Raw genomic sequence first — 17,297 nt, forward strand, 5'->3', positions numbered from 1 at the left:
ATTCAAACCCAGGTCTTCTGCAAGAACAGTCAGTGTTCTTAACCACTGAACCATCTCTCCAGCCCGATATTGTCTATTCTTCATGGCATGTAAATGAAACCTTTAATCCTACCATTCAGGTAGCAGAGACAGGCAGACTTCTGTGACTTTAAGGCCAGCCTTGGCTATACAGTGAGACCCTGCTTCAATTTTTTTTTTCTATTTGTAAAATACACTACCACAATAGCTACTCTGCTTTTGAAATCATCAGTTATATAGGACATGCCACTTAAGAGGATCATTTATAGAAAAAGCACTGCTTTGGGAGTTTAGGATTTCTTTCTATAAATAAAAGTATCTCAGGCAATATGCTTGTGAGTTCATTTCAGGAAGAAAAAAAAAGGAACACCAAATAAAATGCAAAGAAGGAAGAAGTAGGGGGCTGGAAAGATAGCTCAGTGGTTCAAAACACTGGCTGGTTTTGCAGAAGACCCTGATTCAGTTCCCAGCACCTCAAGGTGTCTGCAACTCAAGTTCCAGGAGATCAGATGCCCTCTTTTGGCCTCGCTGGACATTGAATGCATGTAGGGCACTTACATGTAGGCAAAACACTCATCCATGTAAAATAAAAATAAATGTTTTTCAAAAAAAAAAATAAAGGACTAGTGGGGTGTGGTGGCACATGCCTTTAATCCCAGCACTCAGGAGGCAGAGGTAGGCACATCTCTGCAAGATGGAGGCCAGCCTGGTCTACATAATGAGTTCCAGGCCAGCTGAGGCTAAAGGGAGACACTGTCTCAAAAATAATAAATAAATAAATAAATAAATAAACAAACAAACAAACAAATAAATGACAAGAAGTTGGGAGGGGATGAGGGATAGATGAGGGAGGAGTTAGAGAGAGGATTGGCAGTGAATATGATCAAAATACATTGTATGTATGTATGAGATTCTCCAAGAATAAAATTATATTAAATACAGAATACTGAAAGAGTTCATTAAAAATTAAGAACCATCTTTAAAGAGCAACTGGATTCTCACACTGTTGGTATAGTTGAAAAGAGGCCAAGCCTGGAAAACAAACTCTATTGATGAGTTAAACAGACACCTATCTTATGACTCAGCACCACTGCTAAGTAGAAAATGACCATAAAATGTCATAAACAAAAATATATAGCATTTAAGCACCTTTGTAATAGGTAAAAGCATCAAACCTCAATAGAACAGAGAGATACAGTATATTCACAAATGAAATAGCACCAGCATATACACAATGGACTACTGTTACAAACAAAACCTAAGTAAGAATGTTGGGCCAAGGAGATAGCTAGTGAGTAAAGGAACTTGCCAGCAAGTCTGACAATTGGAGTTGGTTCTCCAGGACTCACATGGTAGAAAAGACACAGATGTTGTCCTCTGACCTCCACAAACTGTGCTCCGGTACACACATGCACTTGCACAGACACACATTCCCCATCAATCACAATAAATGTATGCAAAAAATATTTAAGGATGCCATGGGCATAATGTTGAATGAAAGTACCAGCTATAAAATAATTAAACTTATAAAGTTTATGACTAAGTCAAACTACAGTCATCACAGTCCCAGTAATAGGGTGTAAAGAAATGAAGTACAAGGCTCAGCAGTTAAGAGCATGGCTGCTCTTGCAGAGGACTCAGGTTGTGTTCCCAGCACCCACATGGCAGCTAACAATCTCCTGTAACTCCAGTTCCAAGGGATCTGTTGCCCTCTTCTGATCTCCACGGGCACTGCATAACATGGGTGCACTTACATACATGCAGGCAATACGCCCATACATATAAAATAAAAATAGTAATTTTTTTTTTTTTTTGTAAAAATTTTTTTAAAAGATGAAATACTTGCTGGGCGTGGTGGCGCATGCCTTTAATCCCAGCATTGGGAGGCAGAGGCAGGTGGATCTTTGTGAGTTCGAGGCCAGCCTGGTCTACATAGTGGGTTCCAGGACAGCTGGGGTTACAAGGAGACCCTGTCTCAAAAAGACCAAAAAAAGATGAAATACTAAATGGAAGAATCACTAAGAAGAGATACACAAGGGCTCTCTAGGATTAATAAGGTTTTAAAATATTTTTAAAAGACATATACATATATACACATACACTTTTTGATGTTTGATATAATATCTATGTACCCCATCTGGCCTTGAACTCATAGATCTACCTGCCTCTTGCCTACTGAGTGCTGGGATTAAAAGCATATGCCACCAGGCCCATATTTTATTTTTAAAGCTGGCTAATATAGGTGCTGAGAACCTAACTGGGATCCTCTGGAAGAGCAGTAAGTGCTCTTCATCAATGAGCCATCACTCCAGTACAAGAATTTTAAATCTTTTGATTTTTTTTTTCTTTTTTCTGGTGTTTTTTTTTTGAAATAGAGTCTCCCTGTAGATCCAGGCTGGCCTTCACCTCACAGAGATCCACCTGCCCCTGTCACCAAGGTCAGCTCAAGGTTTTCAAATCTTGATTTAGGCCAGCTATAGTTCAGGGGTGAAGCACTTTCCTAGCATGCATGAGGCCCTGGGTTCAATCTCCATTATCAGAAGTGGGGAAAGGTGGGGAGGGCAAATTTTGATTTAGGTTCAATGGATGTATTCATACATAAACTTTAGGAGCTGGTTGTATACATATTTCAACAGTTTAGTATATACAAATTATACCAAAATAATGGTAACAATGATAATCAACTTACATTCCCAACAACTCCATTTGCCTGCTTTTGCTTCTGTTGCTTTGCCTGAGATAATGGTACAGGTGTGGGCTTTTTTTTTAAAGGTTTCTTTTTTTTTGATTTAGCAGCTTTCTTGGGTCCTTTACCCTTCTGCTGCCATCCTCCTTTTGACTTGTTCTTGTTAGCATCACTCTGCTGCAAATCACACAAATGACAATGGGTTAACTTTTAACAACAGCTTCATTTAGAAGACAGTCATTTTTTAAAGATGAGAATGACTAAAATAAATGTTTTTATAAACTGACTTAGTCTCCAGAGTAATAGAAGTTAATCAAAGAAGCAAATCAAACCTTTTTTTTCATCAGGAAAGATAAGAAAGGTTCTTACCCCATCTTCTGCAGGCTGCTCCTCTGCAGCACAAATGGACTGCTCCTTCTCAAATACTTCCTGGAGGCGGCAAAATCAACAAAATCAATCAGCCCACAGTCTTTCAGATGAAATAAGAAAATTTTCAAACTACCTGTCAGTATGGGTTTTGTTAACTGGTTACAACTGAAGGGGTGAGTGGACTTAGCAGTTATGAACATTGGCATATGCACGTAGCTACCTTCTAAAGTAACTTAACTAGATTTTGAAAAGCAAAGGCTTAACAAAGTCAATGAATATGCAAATTCACTACAAGGTAAAACATATTGCAATTTAAAATTTCATTTATTCAAATAGCAATAAAGCAAGAATATTTTAATGTCATGAGAATCTGAATGTATATTTTCTAATGTAACACCTTTATGAGACTGTTATTAGTTTACTTGTTATTAGTGCATTATGAAATAAATCCACATATCCTAAAGACATATCCACTAACCATACAATTTAATTAAAATCAGTACAAAATGCTATAGGCTTACAATTCAAATCTCAGTATGAACTAGTAAGAATTCATATTGAAAGACAAGCAGTATAGTATCCGCTTAATAAACTTCCTAGAATTATTAAAGGTAATAAATAAGAATAAATATAATTATTAGGCTCTGGAAGAGACAGGTTAGCCTAATTCAGAGGTCAACAAGCTGGCATATTCAATAATCTGTTGTTTTGGACATGGTTTCATTATGTAACCAAGATGGTCTGTCTCTCTGTAGTACTGGGGATAGAACCCAGGGCATCACATGTGGTAAGCAAGCAATACACCACTGTACTACACTACCATTTGTGTATGTATGCAGATGCACGCACACGCTCATGTAACATGGAACCCAGTGGTTGATGTCGGGAGGCTTCCTTTCCTGCTTTTTAAAATAGTTGTTAGCCATCTGTAAGCTGCCTATTCAATTTGTTGGCGTATTTGGTGATTGGTAATTTTACATCCTTGGTATTTGATTTTTACAGATATTAGTGCCTTGTCTGATGTATAGCTGGTAAAGATTTTCTCCCATTCTCTGGGCTGTGTGTTCCGCTGATAGCTTCCTTCACTGTGCAGAAACTTTAAGTTTCATATAGTAATGTCTGTTGATACTTAGGGCTAATTCCTATGTTATTGATAAAGTTATTGCCTACCCTAGTATCTTGAAAATCTTTCCCTTTATTTTCATCTAGGAGTTTCAGTTGTTTTTTTTTTGGGGGGGGGTGCTTTTTGAGACAGGGTCTCCCTGTAGCCCAGCTGGCCTTGAACTCACTATGTAGACCAGGCTGGCCTTGAACTCACAGAGATCTGCCTGCCTCTGCTGCCCTAGTGCTGGGATTGAAGGCGTGCACCACCGCGCACAGCAGCAGAGTTTCAGAGTTTCAAGTTAATGACTTTGATCTATTTCAGATTAATTTTTGTACACAGAGGAAGTTGTGGATCTAATTTCATTTTTCTGTAAGTGGAAATTCAGTTTTACCAACACCATTTACTGACATGGCTCCCCCGGGCCCACCACGTATGTTTTTGTCTCCTTTATCAAGAATTAGGTGGGCATGGCTTTGTCAGTTTCTTTTCAGGTCTTCTATCTGTTCCACTGTCTACCTGTCTGTGTTTATGCCAGTACTGGGCTGTCTTTATCACTATAGCTCTGCAGTCAGGTATTGTGATCCTTCTAGCTGTGTTCTTACTCCACAGGATTGCTTTGGCTATTAGTGGTCTTTTATGACTTCATATGAATTCTTGTATAGCCTTTCCTAGGTCTGTGAAATATACAAGAATTTTGATAGGCATTGCATTACATCTGTAGATTAATTTTGGTAGCATAGCCATTTTCATAATATTGATTCTGCCAACCCAGGAACATTGAAAATCTTTTCCATCATCTAGTATCTTCTTTGATTTTCTTTTTTCAATGTCTTGAAGTTTTCATTGTAGAGATCTTTGATTAGGTGTGTTCCTAGGTACTTAACTGTCTTTGGTACTACTTTGAATGGGATATTTTCCCAAGTTTCTTTCTCTGAGAGCATTGTTGATATATAAGAAGGCTACTATTTTCTTTATATTGAGTTTTGTACCCTGCCACTTTAAGTGTTTATTAGATCTAGTTGTTTTCTAGTGAATTCTGTAAGTGGTTCTTTTAAGTAGAGAATCATGCTGTCTGGAAATACAGTTTGACTTCTTCCTCTACTACCTCTTTGCCTTTCTCTTCTCTAACTGCTGTAGCTAAGACTCTGAGCTATATTAAATAAAAGAAGGAAGAGTGGGCATCTTTGGTTCCTGATTTTAGAGGATGTGCTCTCAGGGCATCTCTGTTTATAGAGGAATGTTCTGTGTCTCTGTTTAATAAAATGTTGGCTCTAGATTTGTTGTCTACAACTTTTATTATTTGAGGCATGCTCCATTTATTCCTAACTTCTCCAAGACTTCTATCATGAAAGCATGTTGAACTTTGTCAAATGCCTTTTTGGCACCAACTGAGATGATTATGAGGATTCTATCCTTTAGGGTGTTTATATAGCGTACTACCATTTATTGATTTGCATATGCTGAACCAAACTTGCCTTTCTGGAATGCAGCCCACTTGGTTATAATGTATGATCTTCTTAATATGTTCCTGAATTCAGTCTGCAAGTGTTTTGTTCAGAATTTTTACATCTATGTTCAAAGAAATCAGTCTGTAGCTTTGTCTGTTGTGTTTTTACCTGGGTTTGGTATCAGAATAATACTGGCTTTGTAGAAGAAATTTGGTAATGTTCCTTCACTTCCTATTTTGTGAAATAAGAAGTATTGGAGTAGATCTTCCTTGAAAGCAAATTAGCATAGCCATTATAAAAATCAGTTTGCAGATTTCTCAAAAAATTAGAGCTAGGGCTACCATATGATCCAACTACCTTACTTTTGGGCACATATCCAGAGAACTCTGTATCTTATTACAGAGGTTTTGCAACCTCATTTTTACTGTTGCTCTATTCACTATAGTAAGGAAATGGAACCAACCTAGTTTTCCATCAACAGCTAGATACTGAAAATCTGGAACACATATAAAGTATTATCCAGCCCTAAATAAAAATAAAAATCACAAAATTCACAATAAAATGGATGAATCTAGAACATGCTGTATTAAGTGAGGTCACCCAATCTCAGAAAGTAAAGGATCCTCCTTTGTGGATCCTAGTCTATAATGTATACACATACACATGTAAAACAATTCCATATGTGGGCATATGTAATACTTAGAATCGAGAACAAGAAAGGGTAATTTGAAAAGTAGCATAGTTTTTGTCTTTTGTCCCATGATGGATGTGTGAATTCAATTTTCTGTATACTGAAGTAGCAGGAACCACATCTATATTCTGTAAGAGTTCATTAAGTGACTTTCAGGCAATGATTATGAGGCTTGGACTTCCTTTTAGATTCCACTGACCATGAGTGCAGTGGGAACTGGACATGCTGGACACTGAATGCATGTTTCCCGCTGACCCAGTTTGAAAAAAGTGATTCTGTTGCTGTTGTTAATGTTTGCTGTAGTTCTGTATCCTGTGCTTGATGCTCTTTATAAGAGCTGTCACTTTTGGAAATTCTTAATAAAACTCATTTAAATTTAAAACAACAACAACAACAACAACAACAACAACAACAACAAAAAACCAAGACTGATAGGACTGATGAGATCGCTCATCAGATAAACAAGTCTGCTACAAAGACTGAAGCCCTGAGTTTGATCCTCAGAACCCACATGGGTGGAGGGGAAGGACCAGATCCAGCAGCTTGTCTTTTCGCGTGCGCGCACGCTATATGCAAAGAGAAACAAAAAACAAAAAAAAAAAGAAACCCACAAAGACAAAAAAATCCCATGTGACAACTACGCCAACTCTCTGCATAGAAACAGAAAAACAAGATGCAGGAAATACATATATTGGATTTTTAAAAAGTAAGAGAAGCACCACCGCACACAGCAAATGTATTTATATATGAATACGCACTGTAGAGATCCAAATTGAACACAGAGGCAAGATAAAGGATATACACAAAATTGAACACTGGTCATCTGAGGGACATGGATGGATCAAAGAAGGGGCTCATGGTACAATATTTTATTCTAGAGTACCTATCCTTTACAGTATTTCAAGAAGCGAGTAGTTGAACTTGGAGGCGACCATAATTTCTTCCTATAGTTTTCTATACTGTTTCAATTTCTTTTTGGACATCATGAATTTTTCACATTTTCAGGAAGTTATTTTCACTGTAATTTTTAAATATTTAAAAAAACTAAAATAAAATCTAATGAATATATTGAGGTGAAGATAATAAAATTATCAAAATCAATTATCTCTACATAGGCAGCACTTTACAGTTTAAAAACATGGGACTAGAGATGGCCCAGCAGTAAAGAGCTTTGGCTGCTCTTACTGAGGATCTGGGTTTAGTTCCCAGCACCCATATGGCAGCTAACAACCATCTGTAACTCCAGTTCCAAGGGATCTTATGCCTTCTTCTGACCTCCATGGTTACTGTATGACATGGGTGCCCTTATATACATTCAGGCAATACACTCATACACATTAAATTAAAAAAAATGGAGTGGAGCATGATGGTACATGCCTTTAATCCCAGCACTTGGAAGGCAGAGGCAGGGAGATCTCTGTGAGATTGAGGCCATTCTGGTCTACATAGCAAGTTCCAGCCAGCTGGGGCCCTGTCTCAAAAAACAAACAAAATATACCCAAAACACACAGTAGATGGTTCTGAGAAATACCACAAGATGTTGGTCTGTAGCCTCTACATGCATACATGTATACATACATATACCAACACATACAAATAAAAAAAGCAATCCAAAATAACATATATGTAAATAAATAAAATTAAATAATATAAATTACTTACTGCCATTGTCTGCCTTGTCAATTTAACCAACACTGTAACTAAAGATCCTACTGTGATATTGTTGCTATCTTCATCATCCAGTACTGTATGATGGGAGGAAAAAGATAAAAGTAAAATATAAAAGTACATTCTAAGTCAATGCAAACAGCAATATTTAACTTGCCTAAATCAACTTATTACTTTAATCTTTTAAGTATATTATACTAAAGGCTTTTTACTAATAACCCTCCTCCCAGATGCCTTCAAAAACTTATTTAATCCTCTAAAAAGTATTATCATTTCCTCTTCAAAAAACACTGGGTGTACAGCTGCACTGAAACTGCCAAGTTGCAAAACCAAGCCTGAAAATAGAGTATAATTTTACCTGTTTGGCCAACGCCTGACTGCAAGACTAAAATAATGAAAACTAATATTCCAAATGACCTAAAAGAGACAGTATTTACAGACAACTCCAATACATTCTCTTTACATTAAAAAGCATTTTAAGCATTAGCTTTGTAAGCATATGTATTAAAATTGGAACAAGAAAGAGGAAGATTAGCACTGTCTGTGAAGACTTGGGGGAGATGGCTCGGTGGAGTAAGAGCACTTGTTCTGCAAGCATGAAGATCAGGGTTTGAAGTGCCAGCAGTCACGTCAAAAGTCAGGCGTGGTGGGGTGTCCCAATAATCCCAACACTGATTGGGGAGCAGACAGGTAGACCCTGAGAACTGGCTGGTCAGCAAGTATAACCTAAATAGCTAACTTCCAGTTCAGTAAGACAGCCTGTCTCAAGGCACTAAGTAGAGAGGAAGACACCAAACATCCTGCTCTGGTCTCTACATGCTCACACACCCATATACTCATACTCAAGCATGTGCCACACACACCACATACCTCCTCCACACACAAAAATATTGTTATGAATAATATTGCGAACTTCATAATAGGTATTAAAATTGATAAAAATGTAGCCATCTGTGGCTATACACAATGTTATTGTGGAAAAAGGACAATTGGAAACACTATTTTGTAACTTTAAATCTGAAATTTCAAAATCAAAAGAAAGAAAACAATACAAGAAAGCACTTTAAAAAACATTTTTGCAGACTGGGTATGGAAATGCACGTCTATCATCTTGGCATGTAGACGGCTGAGACAGAAGGACTGCTGAAGGCTACCTTAGAATACAGTGAGACAGAGTCTCAAAAACAAAAACAACAGTAACAAAATTCTTTTGCAATAAATACTACAGAACACAGTAGTTTACGTATTTAATTTTGCCATACACCTCCCTTTAATCTAGAATAAATAAGTATAAATTTTAAAAAATGTGTCAAGCATACTACAGTGGTTAATACTGTCACCATGACGGGACCTAGAATCACCTAGGCAATAAACATCTGGGCATGTCTGTGAGCGAGTTTCTAGACTGGGTTAACTAATGTAGGTAGTACCATTCCATGGGCTGGGTCCTGGAGTAAATAAAATTAGAAAGTGAGCTGAGCACAGGCGTTTGTTCATCCTCTGCTTCTCGACTACAAATACAATGTGACCAGCTCCTTCGAGATCCTGCCACCATGACTTCCTCACCAAAATGAACCCATTGCTTTGACTAGGTATTGTATTGTTTAGCAGCAATGAGAAAAGTAATTAATACATATACCTTCTAATGACATGAATTTATTTTCCCACAGATTTTACCTCTAAGAAATTTCTTCACTACACATTTTTTCTTTCACCTTTTTCTAATCTAAGTTTGATACATGTGGTTTACACAGATTTAGTTTAGCATAGTATCCTGGCCTTTACTAAACACCTACATGTGGAAAACAAGAGCCTCCAACAACCTGTAATTACTAACGGCAAAATTGGCTTGAGGTATGACTGCTGGGCTTGAGAAAAAAACAGAGCATCCCTTCTTTATTCTAGAAGCCTCCATCCTCACAAATTAAACCTGAACCACATATGCATTCACGTTTTTCACTTAACAGTACATGTGACATCTGTTACATGCATTTGATGTTTTAAAGTGAAGCAAAAACCATGAGATGCTACATGGCCTCTGGTGACAAGAGGTGGATCATCCCCATAACTATATTAAGCAAAGGCCCTATAACTCTTTATTCTTCTTTCTAACTATGCCACTCACATAACATACTCAGATAACACTGTACAAATATAAATCAACAAACTCTCTGTTGTGCTATGAATGAAACACATGGTAACATTTCCTAGGAAAAATGAATGCTCTTACCTTACCTCTTGCAAGATAATCTCTTCTAACATTTTTTTCCTAAGCAATAATTTTTACAATCATTGATTCTATCAACGATTACCTCTAAGTCACAAATTAGAATTTTATTTGAACAGTTTATGGTTAAATCACTAAAATGTGAGAAGTAGCTTTTATTTAGATTCATGATTTTAAAGTCTTAAATTCATGAAATCTCCAAATTCTTGCCTAAGTTGTCTAAGTATTTACTAAATGAATCCTATATGCTAGGAAAACTGAAACAGATGGCATTGTTTGCTTTCTTGTTCCCAATACCCCAATACTGGGAAGCCATTTACCTTAAGAACCTGTATCAAACAACAAAAACAAACAAAAAGAATACAAATTCAATAAGGCAGAGTTGCATTAACCACAGCTCTCCAGCACCAGGAAAAGTACACAGCACTCAATATTTGTGACATGAATATAAGTCACAACATCTAAGTCGTGTACTTAACACAAAGCATGTGTTTTTGCTTTTAATCTTTAACTATAATCAACTATAAAATGAGCACTTAAAGACAGAAACTTGGGGGCTGGAGAGATGGCTTAAGAGCACTGGTTACTCTTGCAGAGGCCCGGAGTTCGATTCCTAGTACCCACATGGTGGCTAACAACCTTCTATAACTCCAGTTCCAGGGGACCCAGAGGCCTCTTCTGACCTCTGCAGGTACTGTATGATACAGGTATACCCACCTACATACAGGCCTCTTCTGACCTCTGCAGGTACTGTATGATACAGGTATACCCACCTGCATACAGGCATTATACTCATTCACATAAAGTAAAAATACTAAAATTAAAAAAAAAAAAAAAAAAAAGAAGCCAGGCGTGGTGGCCCACACCTTCAAACCCAGCACTTAGGCAGAGGCAGGCAGATCTCTGTGAGTTCCAGTCCATCTTGGTCTACATAGTGAGTTCCAGGCCAGCTGGAGCTACAGGGAGACCCTGTCTCAAAGACAAACTCTTCCTAACATGTTCCTACATTCTTAGTATCTACAAGAAAATGTTATTGAGTGAAGATTACACTTGAGAACAAGGAATGAACCAATGAGCTCTAGTTGCTCTAATTCTGCTAATGTTCTAAGATACTATTCAACTATTAAAATAGTCACAAGCAAATTACAAAAGGAAAAAAATGAATTTTTTCACTTAAAAGATACAAAGAGGTACTATGAAAAAACACATGAAATATGACAGACATAGTAATTTTCAAGTTTTACTATAAATAAACAAGGGCTTTAAAATTAATTTCAACAGTAAATAACAATTTCTTCTACAGCTATTTCTTTTTTGTTTTGGTCTTTTTCGGACAGTGTATCCCTGTAGCCCCAGCTGGCCTGGAACTTGCTATGTAGACCAGGCTGTCCTCGGACTCATAGAGATCCACTTGTCTCTGCCTCCTAAGTGCTGGGATTAAAGGCTACCACGCCAGGCTAGCTATTTCTTTTAATAATGCATGTATAGGCCGGGCGTGGTGGTGCATGCCCAGCTCTCATCCATGAAGAATTCAACTAAGGCTGAATCTTTCCATATCCCAGCTGAGAACTAACGTTCAATGAAAGGTGACTGGAACATGTAACAAAGGAAGAAAAAGAAATTCCAAAAAGCTCAACTACAAAACAATATCTACATATTTAATACTAGTCTACCAAAAACATAAGTTTTATCAGCTTTATCAAAAAGATCAAGTATATACATCAGTTTACATCATAGTGTATGTGACAAGAAAGCACCAACATTGCAAATTCTACAAATCATGTTATTCAAGAAATATTTTAAAGACAGACATGGTGGTGCATGCCTATAATCACACCACTTGTAAGGTAGGAGGACTGCTCCAAGTTTGAGGTAACCAGGTCTACACAGTAAATGCAAGCTATCCAGGACTACAAGTGAGACAAAGGGAGAGAAGAACAGAAGGAGGCAAAGAAGGGAGGCAAGTGTTTTGAGACTATTCAATCGAGTAATTGAGAACCAATCATGCAATGATCAACAGGGAAACTGCCCACTTACCCTGTGATTTTATGTCCATGGTCACATACGGAAAACTCCCAAGGACAGCCATAACTTCTTCATATTTTTCATCTTCAAGGAAGTGTAACAGACTATGACGATCTGATTCTTTTAAACTCACCAAATCCTGGATAGTCTTAATTTTGTACTGAATAAAAAAACAAGGAAAACAAACTCCTGATAAAATTTTTCATAAAGCAAAAATTACTGGCATGCTGACCAAATTAAAATCCAGAAAACTGGGGCTGAAGAGATGGCTCAGTGGTTAAGAACACTGAGTGTTCTTGCAGAGGACCTGGGTTCAAATCCTAGCACCTGCATGGCAGCTAACAACTGTCTGTAACTCCAGTTCTAGGGGATCTGACAGCTTCTTCTGTCCTTTGTGGGCACTGCAAGACACAGGTGCACTTACCTACATGCAGGCAATACATACACACACATAAAATAAAAATAATAAATTTTTAAAAATTTTTTTAAAAAAGAAAAAAGAAACTATTCTCCATTTTGGTATTTAATTTTTAAAAAAACATTTTATTTATTTTTATGTATGAATGCTTTGCCTGCATGTATGCAGTGCCTGCAAATGCCAGGAAAGGGTTTTGGGTTCCCTGGAACTGGAATTAGAGAAAATTGTAAACTGCCATTCAGTGCTAGGAACTGAACCTGAGTCCTCTGTAAGAACAGCACTGCTCTTAACCATTGAGCCATCTTTCCAGCCCCAATTTTATTATTTTCCAGGTATAATGGTCACTGAACTAATGTATGCATTAGGTAAATGGCTACTAATGAGAGTAGTCTTTAATTTCCAGGTATTCAGTACTAGATATCTAATTTTTACTTTCACAGGTTAGATCATAAGAAACATGAAATTTAGACCCTGGGATTCTGTAGATTTTTGTTGTTTTTTCTTTCTGGAGCTGAGGACTTGAACCTAGGACCTTCACCTGCTGGGCAAATGCTTTATACCACTGAGCTAAATCCCTAACCCCATGATTTTTTACTTTTAAATTACGACTTTAACATTTGATCAAATTTATAAGGGCTATAGGCAATATGATAATTCTACCTCCATATTATCATCAAATACACAGGCTTATCTTCTGCTCACTTCATCTATAAAGTAATTTTCTTTTGTTCTTGTTTTCTATGACAGGGTCTCACTCTATAGCCCAAGCTGGCCTCAGAATGATAATGCAACCCAGGCCTTGAATTCATGGCAACCCTTCTGCCTAACTCTCCCAGAGTGTTGGGTATCACACTATCATGCCCAGAGTAATGTTTAAAGACTCCTGCCAAAGCTGGGCATGGTGGCACACACCTTTGATCCTAGCACTTGGGAGGCAGAGGCAGATGATCTCTGTAAGTTCGAGGCCAGCCTGGTCTACATAGCTAGTTCCAGGCCAGATGGGGCTACAAGGACACCCTGTCTCAAAAAGACAAAAAAAAAAAAAAAAAAAAAAAAAAGACTCCTGCCAAAACCATACCCTTTTGTTTGTTTGGTCTGATCTTTTTGAAACAGGGTCACCCTGGAGCCCCAGCTGGCCTGGAACTCACTATGCAGACCAGGCTGGCCTCTATCTCACAGAGATTGGCCTGCCTCTACCTCCCAAGTGCTCAGACTCCAAATAAAAAATTATCTTTATACAATTTATTACTTTCTTTAAACACAAAGTCTTGTATCTACTAGGCAAACATTTTAACTACTGAGCAACATTCTCAGACCAACTGATTTTTTGGAACAGGGTACTTTTTGTTCATACTCAACTAACAAAACAATTGCCTAATCTTAAATCCGAGAAAAAAATGAAAAGCATACAATGCAATTTTACTCCATATATGCATTTTTGTAATATAACAAATAAAATGTTCATTGCTAAAATTCACTCAATCCCAAAATAGTAATACTAACAGAAGTAAAATATAAAAACTACCTAGTTAAAAAAATACTAATAGGACCATTTGAGAGTTTTAGAATTTTTAAGATATTCTATAAGCTAAAAAATTTATAGTAACCAGGACTGGAGTGATGGCTCAGTGGTTTAGAGTACTGGCTGCTCTTGCAGAGCACCCAGATTTGGTTCCCAGCACCCACATAGCTAACACCCTCTTCTGGTCTTTTTGGGCATTATATGGCACAGGTACACTTATACAAGCAAGCAAAAATACTCAGACACATAAAATACCAATAAATCAAAAAGATTCAGAATGACCAATTCTAGAAAACTATATTCACATTACTTTTAAGAGATAGTAGTAAGCATTTTACCTTTTTATGATTAGAAACTCTTCTAAGATTGTCCTCTTCGATGTGAGGGAGCTGCAGAAGGGGAGACTTAAACTGCTGAAGGCCCTGAACAGCCATCTGGGAAAGCTTCATGCAGTTTTCCAAGGATGTCAAAGTTGGAGCACGAAACTCCCTTTCTTAGAAAGAATAGGAAAAAAAGAAGAAAAAAGGGCTGCACTTTGTACAGGTTCAGGAGCATACAACTCATCACAAGAACAAAAACACACTAACATCCTCAACATCTCAAATTCTAAGATCAATATATTGATTTTCCTCCAAGGACTACTGGAAAAATATTAAAAACATACAAATTTGGTCAAATGTGTATTATTTGCAATGACCATTAATTAAATTTAACAAAATCTCTGTATCAAGTCCAATAATGGTAAATTATCAGACATTATCAGTAAAAGGATTTCATTTTTAAAACTCTTGCCAGGAGTCTGAGAACATGTAATTCCAGCACTTAGGCGAGTTCAAGACCAACCTAGACTATAGTTGAGATGCTGTCACAAACAAAACCCCAAAAAGTTTTAAACCAGGCATGGTGGTATATACTAGTTATCTAAGAACTTGAGGCTGGGGTGGGAAGACTGTGAGTCTAAGACCTGCACAGACTAAGAGCAAGACTCTATTTCAATAAAATGAAATAGGAATAAACAGGGTTAGAGAGATGGCACAGCGGTTAAGAACACTGGTTGTTCTTGCAGAAGACCCGGGTTTGAAGCCCAGCACCCACACGGCAGCTAACAACTGTCCTTAACTCCAGTCCCAGGGGATCTGACAGCCTCTTCTGACCTCCGCGGGCACTGTAAGACACGGGTACACTTATCTACATGCAGGCAATACACGCATACACATAAAATAATAAATAAAATTTTCTTTATAAAGTAAAAAAAGTTTTTTTAATTAAAAAAAGTTAATGAATAATCATTTTCATTAGGGTTTAAAATGGGTTTAATTAGGGTTTCTTCAGATAACCCAGACTGGCCTCAAACTAGAACTCCTACCTCAGCTTCCCAAGTGCTGAAACTGCAGGTGTGAGCCACAATACCCAGCTAGAAATTCTTTGTATTAACTCCAAGAACAGTAAACATTACCAATATTCTGAATATACTGTAATTTTGCCAAGAACTAATTACCCACAACAACAAAACCATAAGCACTGTCCCCTTCTTTAAGGGTCCCCTTTTCCACTAATAACATAAATCCCTATCCTTTTCTTTTTGTACATGAAAAACTACATCAATTGAATCATTATACCAGTTAAAGAATTATTTCATATTCATTGTTAAAATACAAAAGAAGACTCAAAAATATACAGTGTATATGTGTATGCATGTGTGTCTGTGTGTGGGATGGGTATATGAATACAGATTCCTAAAGAGTCTAGAAAGAGTCTGATCTAGAGCTGGAGTTATAGGCAGTTGTGACACACCCAACATGGGCACTTGGAATTAAACTCAGGTCTCCTGTGCAACAATAGTACATGCTCTCTCCAGCTCCAGAAAGAGATTTTAAATCATTGCAAATAATAGAATAATGAAAAAATTATATCATGAGCAAAACTGAGAAAGTTGACTGACCTGGTGTACAGGATTATAATTAAACACTCATAAATCTGAAAACTATGAAACCTAAGCTGCATATGCTTCCAAGAAAAAGTATAATATAATTAATTGCATTTCCTCCTCACCTTCACGGCTCCGGGCCATTATTATTAGTTGGCAAATTACATTAACCATTTCTTGAAGTAGTGCAGGACATTTTTTCAGCATAAACTGCTGATCTGCAAAAACAGAAAACCTGAAACAAATCACTCTAATTTTACACTGAAAGCATCCTTATCATTTAAAGCCCAAGGTTACTACAAAATTTGCTATCCCACAAATATTTCACATGACAACAGAATTTTACTGTCTGAAAGATGTTTCTCCTCAGTGTCACTGTTAAAGATTAGTTAGAAAAACACCACTAACATTACATGTGTCAAAGACAAAATTAAATATTATAGTATTAAGTTTAGTAAGTCATTCCCTATTTTCTTCAAAATAGTCCTAATCATAAATTTGATTCTAATCTTGCTATCTTTTAATTTTGTTCTTGTGCCTCAAGTTCCTGTAACTATGGGTAAAGTACAAAGACTATCAACGGGAATAAATGTCAACTAGATACAGAGATAGGATGAGGAGGAAAAAGAGCAAGAGACAGATTTGTTTACACTGTACAGACTCAATGGATAAAAGTGCTTGCTATGCAGATAACCTGAGTCCAATCTCCAGAAGCCACATAAAAAAGTAAAAAAATAAAATAACGCTGAGAACCAGCAAGATGGCTTAGCAGGTAAAAACATTTTCTACCTAGCCTCATCTAAATTCAATCTCTGGAACCCACTTGGTAGAAGGAGAAAATCAACTCTTACAAGCTGTCCTCTGACCTCCATACTTGTCTTGGCATGCTTAACCTCCCACCAAATAAATGTAATTAAAAAATTAACGAAAGGTGCATGTTTGTAATTACAGCACTCCTATAGTGACATGAGAGGTGAGGATACAAGAATTGGTCAGAGGGTCATAGGCTAGCTGCCTGGAATACACAGCACAGCAGCAAAAATAAAAGATTCTGCCTCAACAAGACGGAAGGTAAGAACCAACTCCCTAAAGTGTTCCTATATCACACGTGTGCCATTGCATACAAACATTAAAAATAAGTTGCCAGACATGGTGGCGCATGCCTTTAATCCCAGCACTCGGGAGGCAGAGGC

General features: G+C 37.2%; 1 protein-coding gene across 1 annotated transcript in view; it reads right to left on the reverse strand.

Annotated features, from left to right (window-relative positions):
• The window catches only part of Sec63 (SEC63 homolog, protein translocation regulator), a 97,311-nt gene that overhangs the window by 12,737 nt on the left and 67,277 nt on the right, over positions 1 to 17,297 (reverse strand). Inside the window, exons 11-16 of the mRNA XM_008850312.3 lie at positions 16,230 to 16,322; positions 14,516 to 14,670; positions 12,250 to 12,397; positions 7,980 to 8,062; positions 3,074 to 3,133; positions 2,708 to 2,881 (exon numbers count right to left, since the gene is read on the reverse strand). Coding sequence (XP_008848534.1) covers positions 2,708 to 2,881; positions 3,074 to 3,133; positions 7,980 to 8,062; positions 12,250 to 12,397; positions 14,516 to 14,670; positions 16,230 to 16,322 — 713 coding nt within the window. The remainder of the gene's footprint in view (positions 1 to 2,707; positions 2,882 to 3,073; positions 3,134 to 7,979; positions 8,063 to 12,249; positions 12,398 to 14,515; positions 14,671 to 16,229; positions 16,323 to 17,297) is intronic.

The sequence above is a fragment of the Nannospalax galili genome, unplaced genomic scaffold (assembly GCF_000622305.1).
Source record: "Nannospalax galili isolate Female #2095 unplaced genomic scaffold, S.galili_v1.0 scaffold324, whole genome shotgun sequence".
Classification (NCBI taxonomy): domain Eukaryota; kingdom Metazoa; phylum Chordata; class Mammalia; order Rodentia; family Spalacidae; genus Nannospalax; species Nannospalax galili.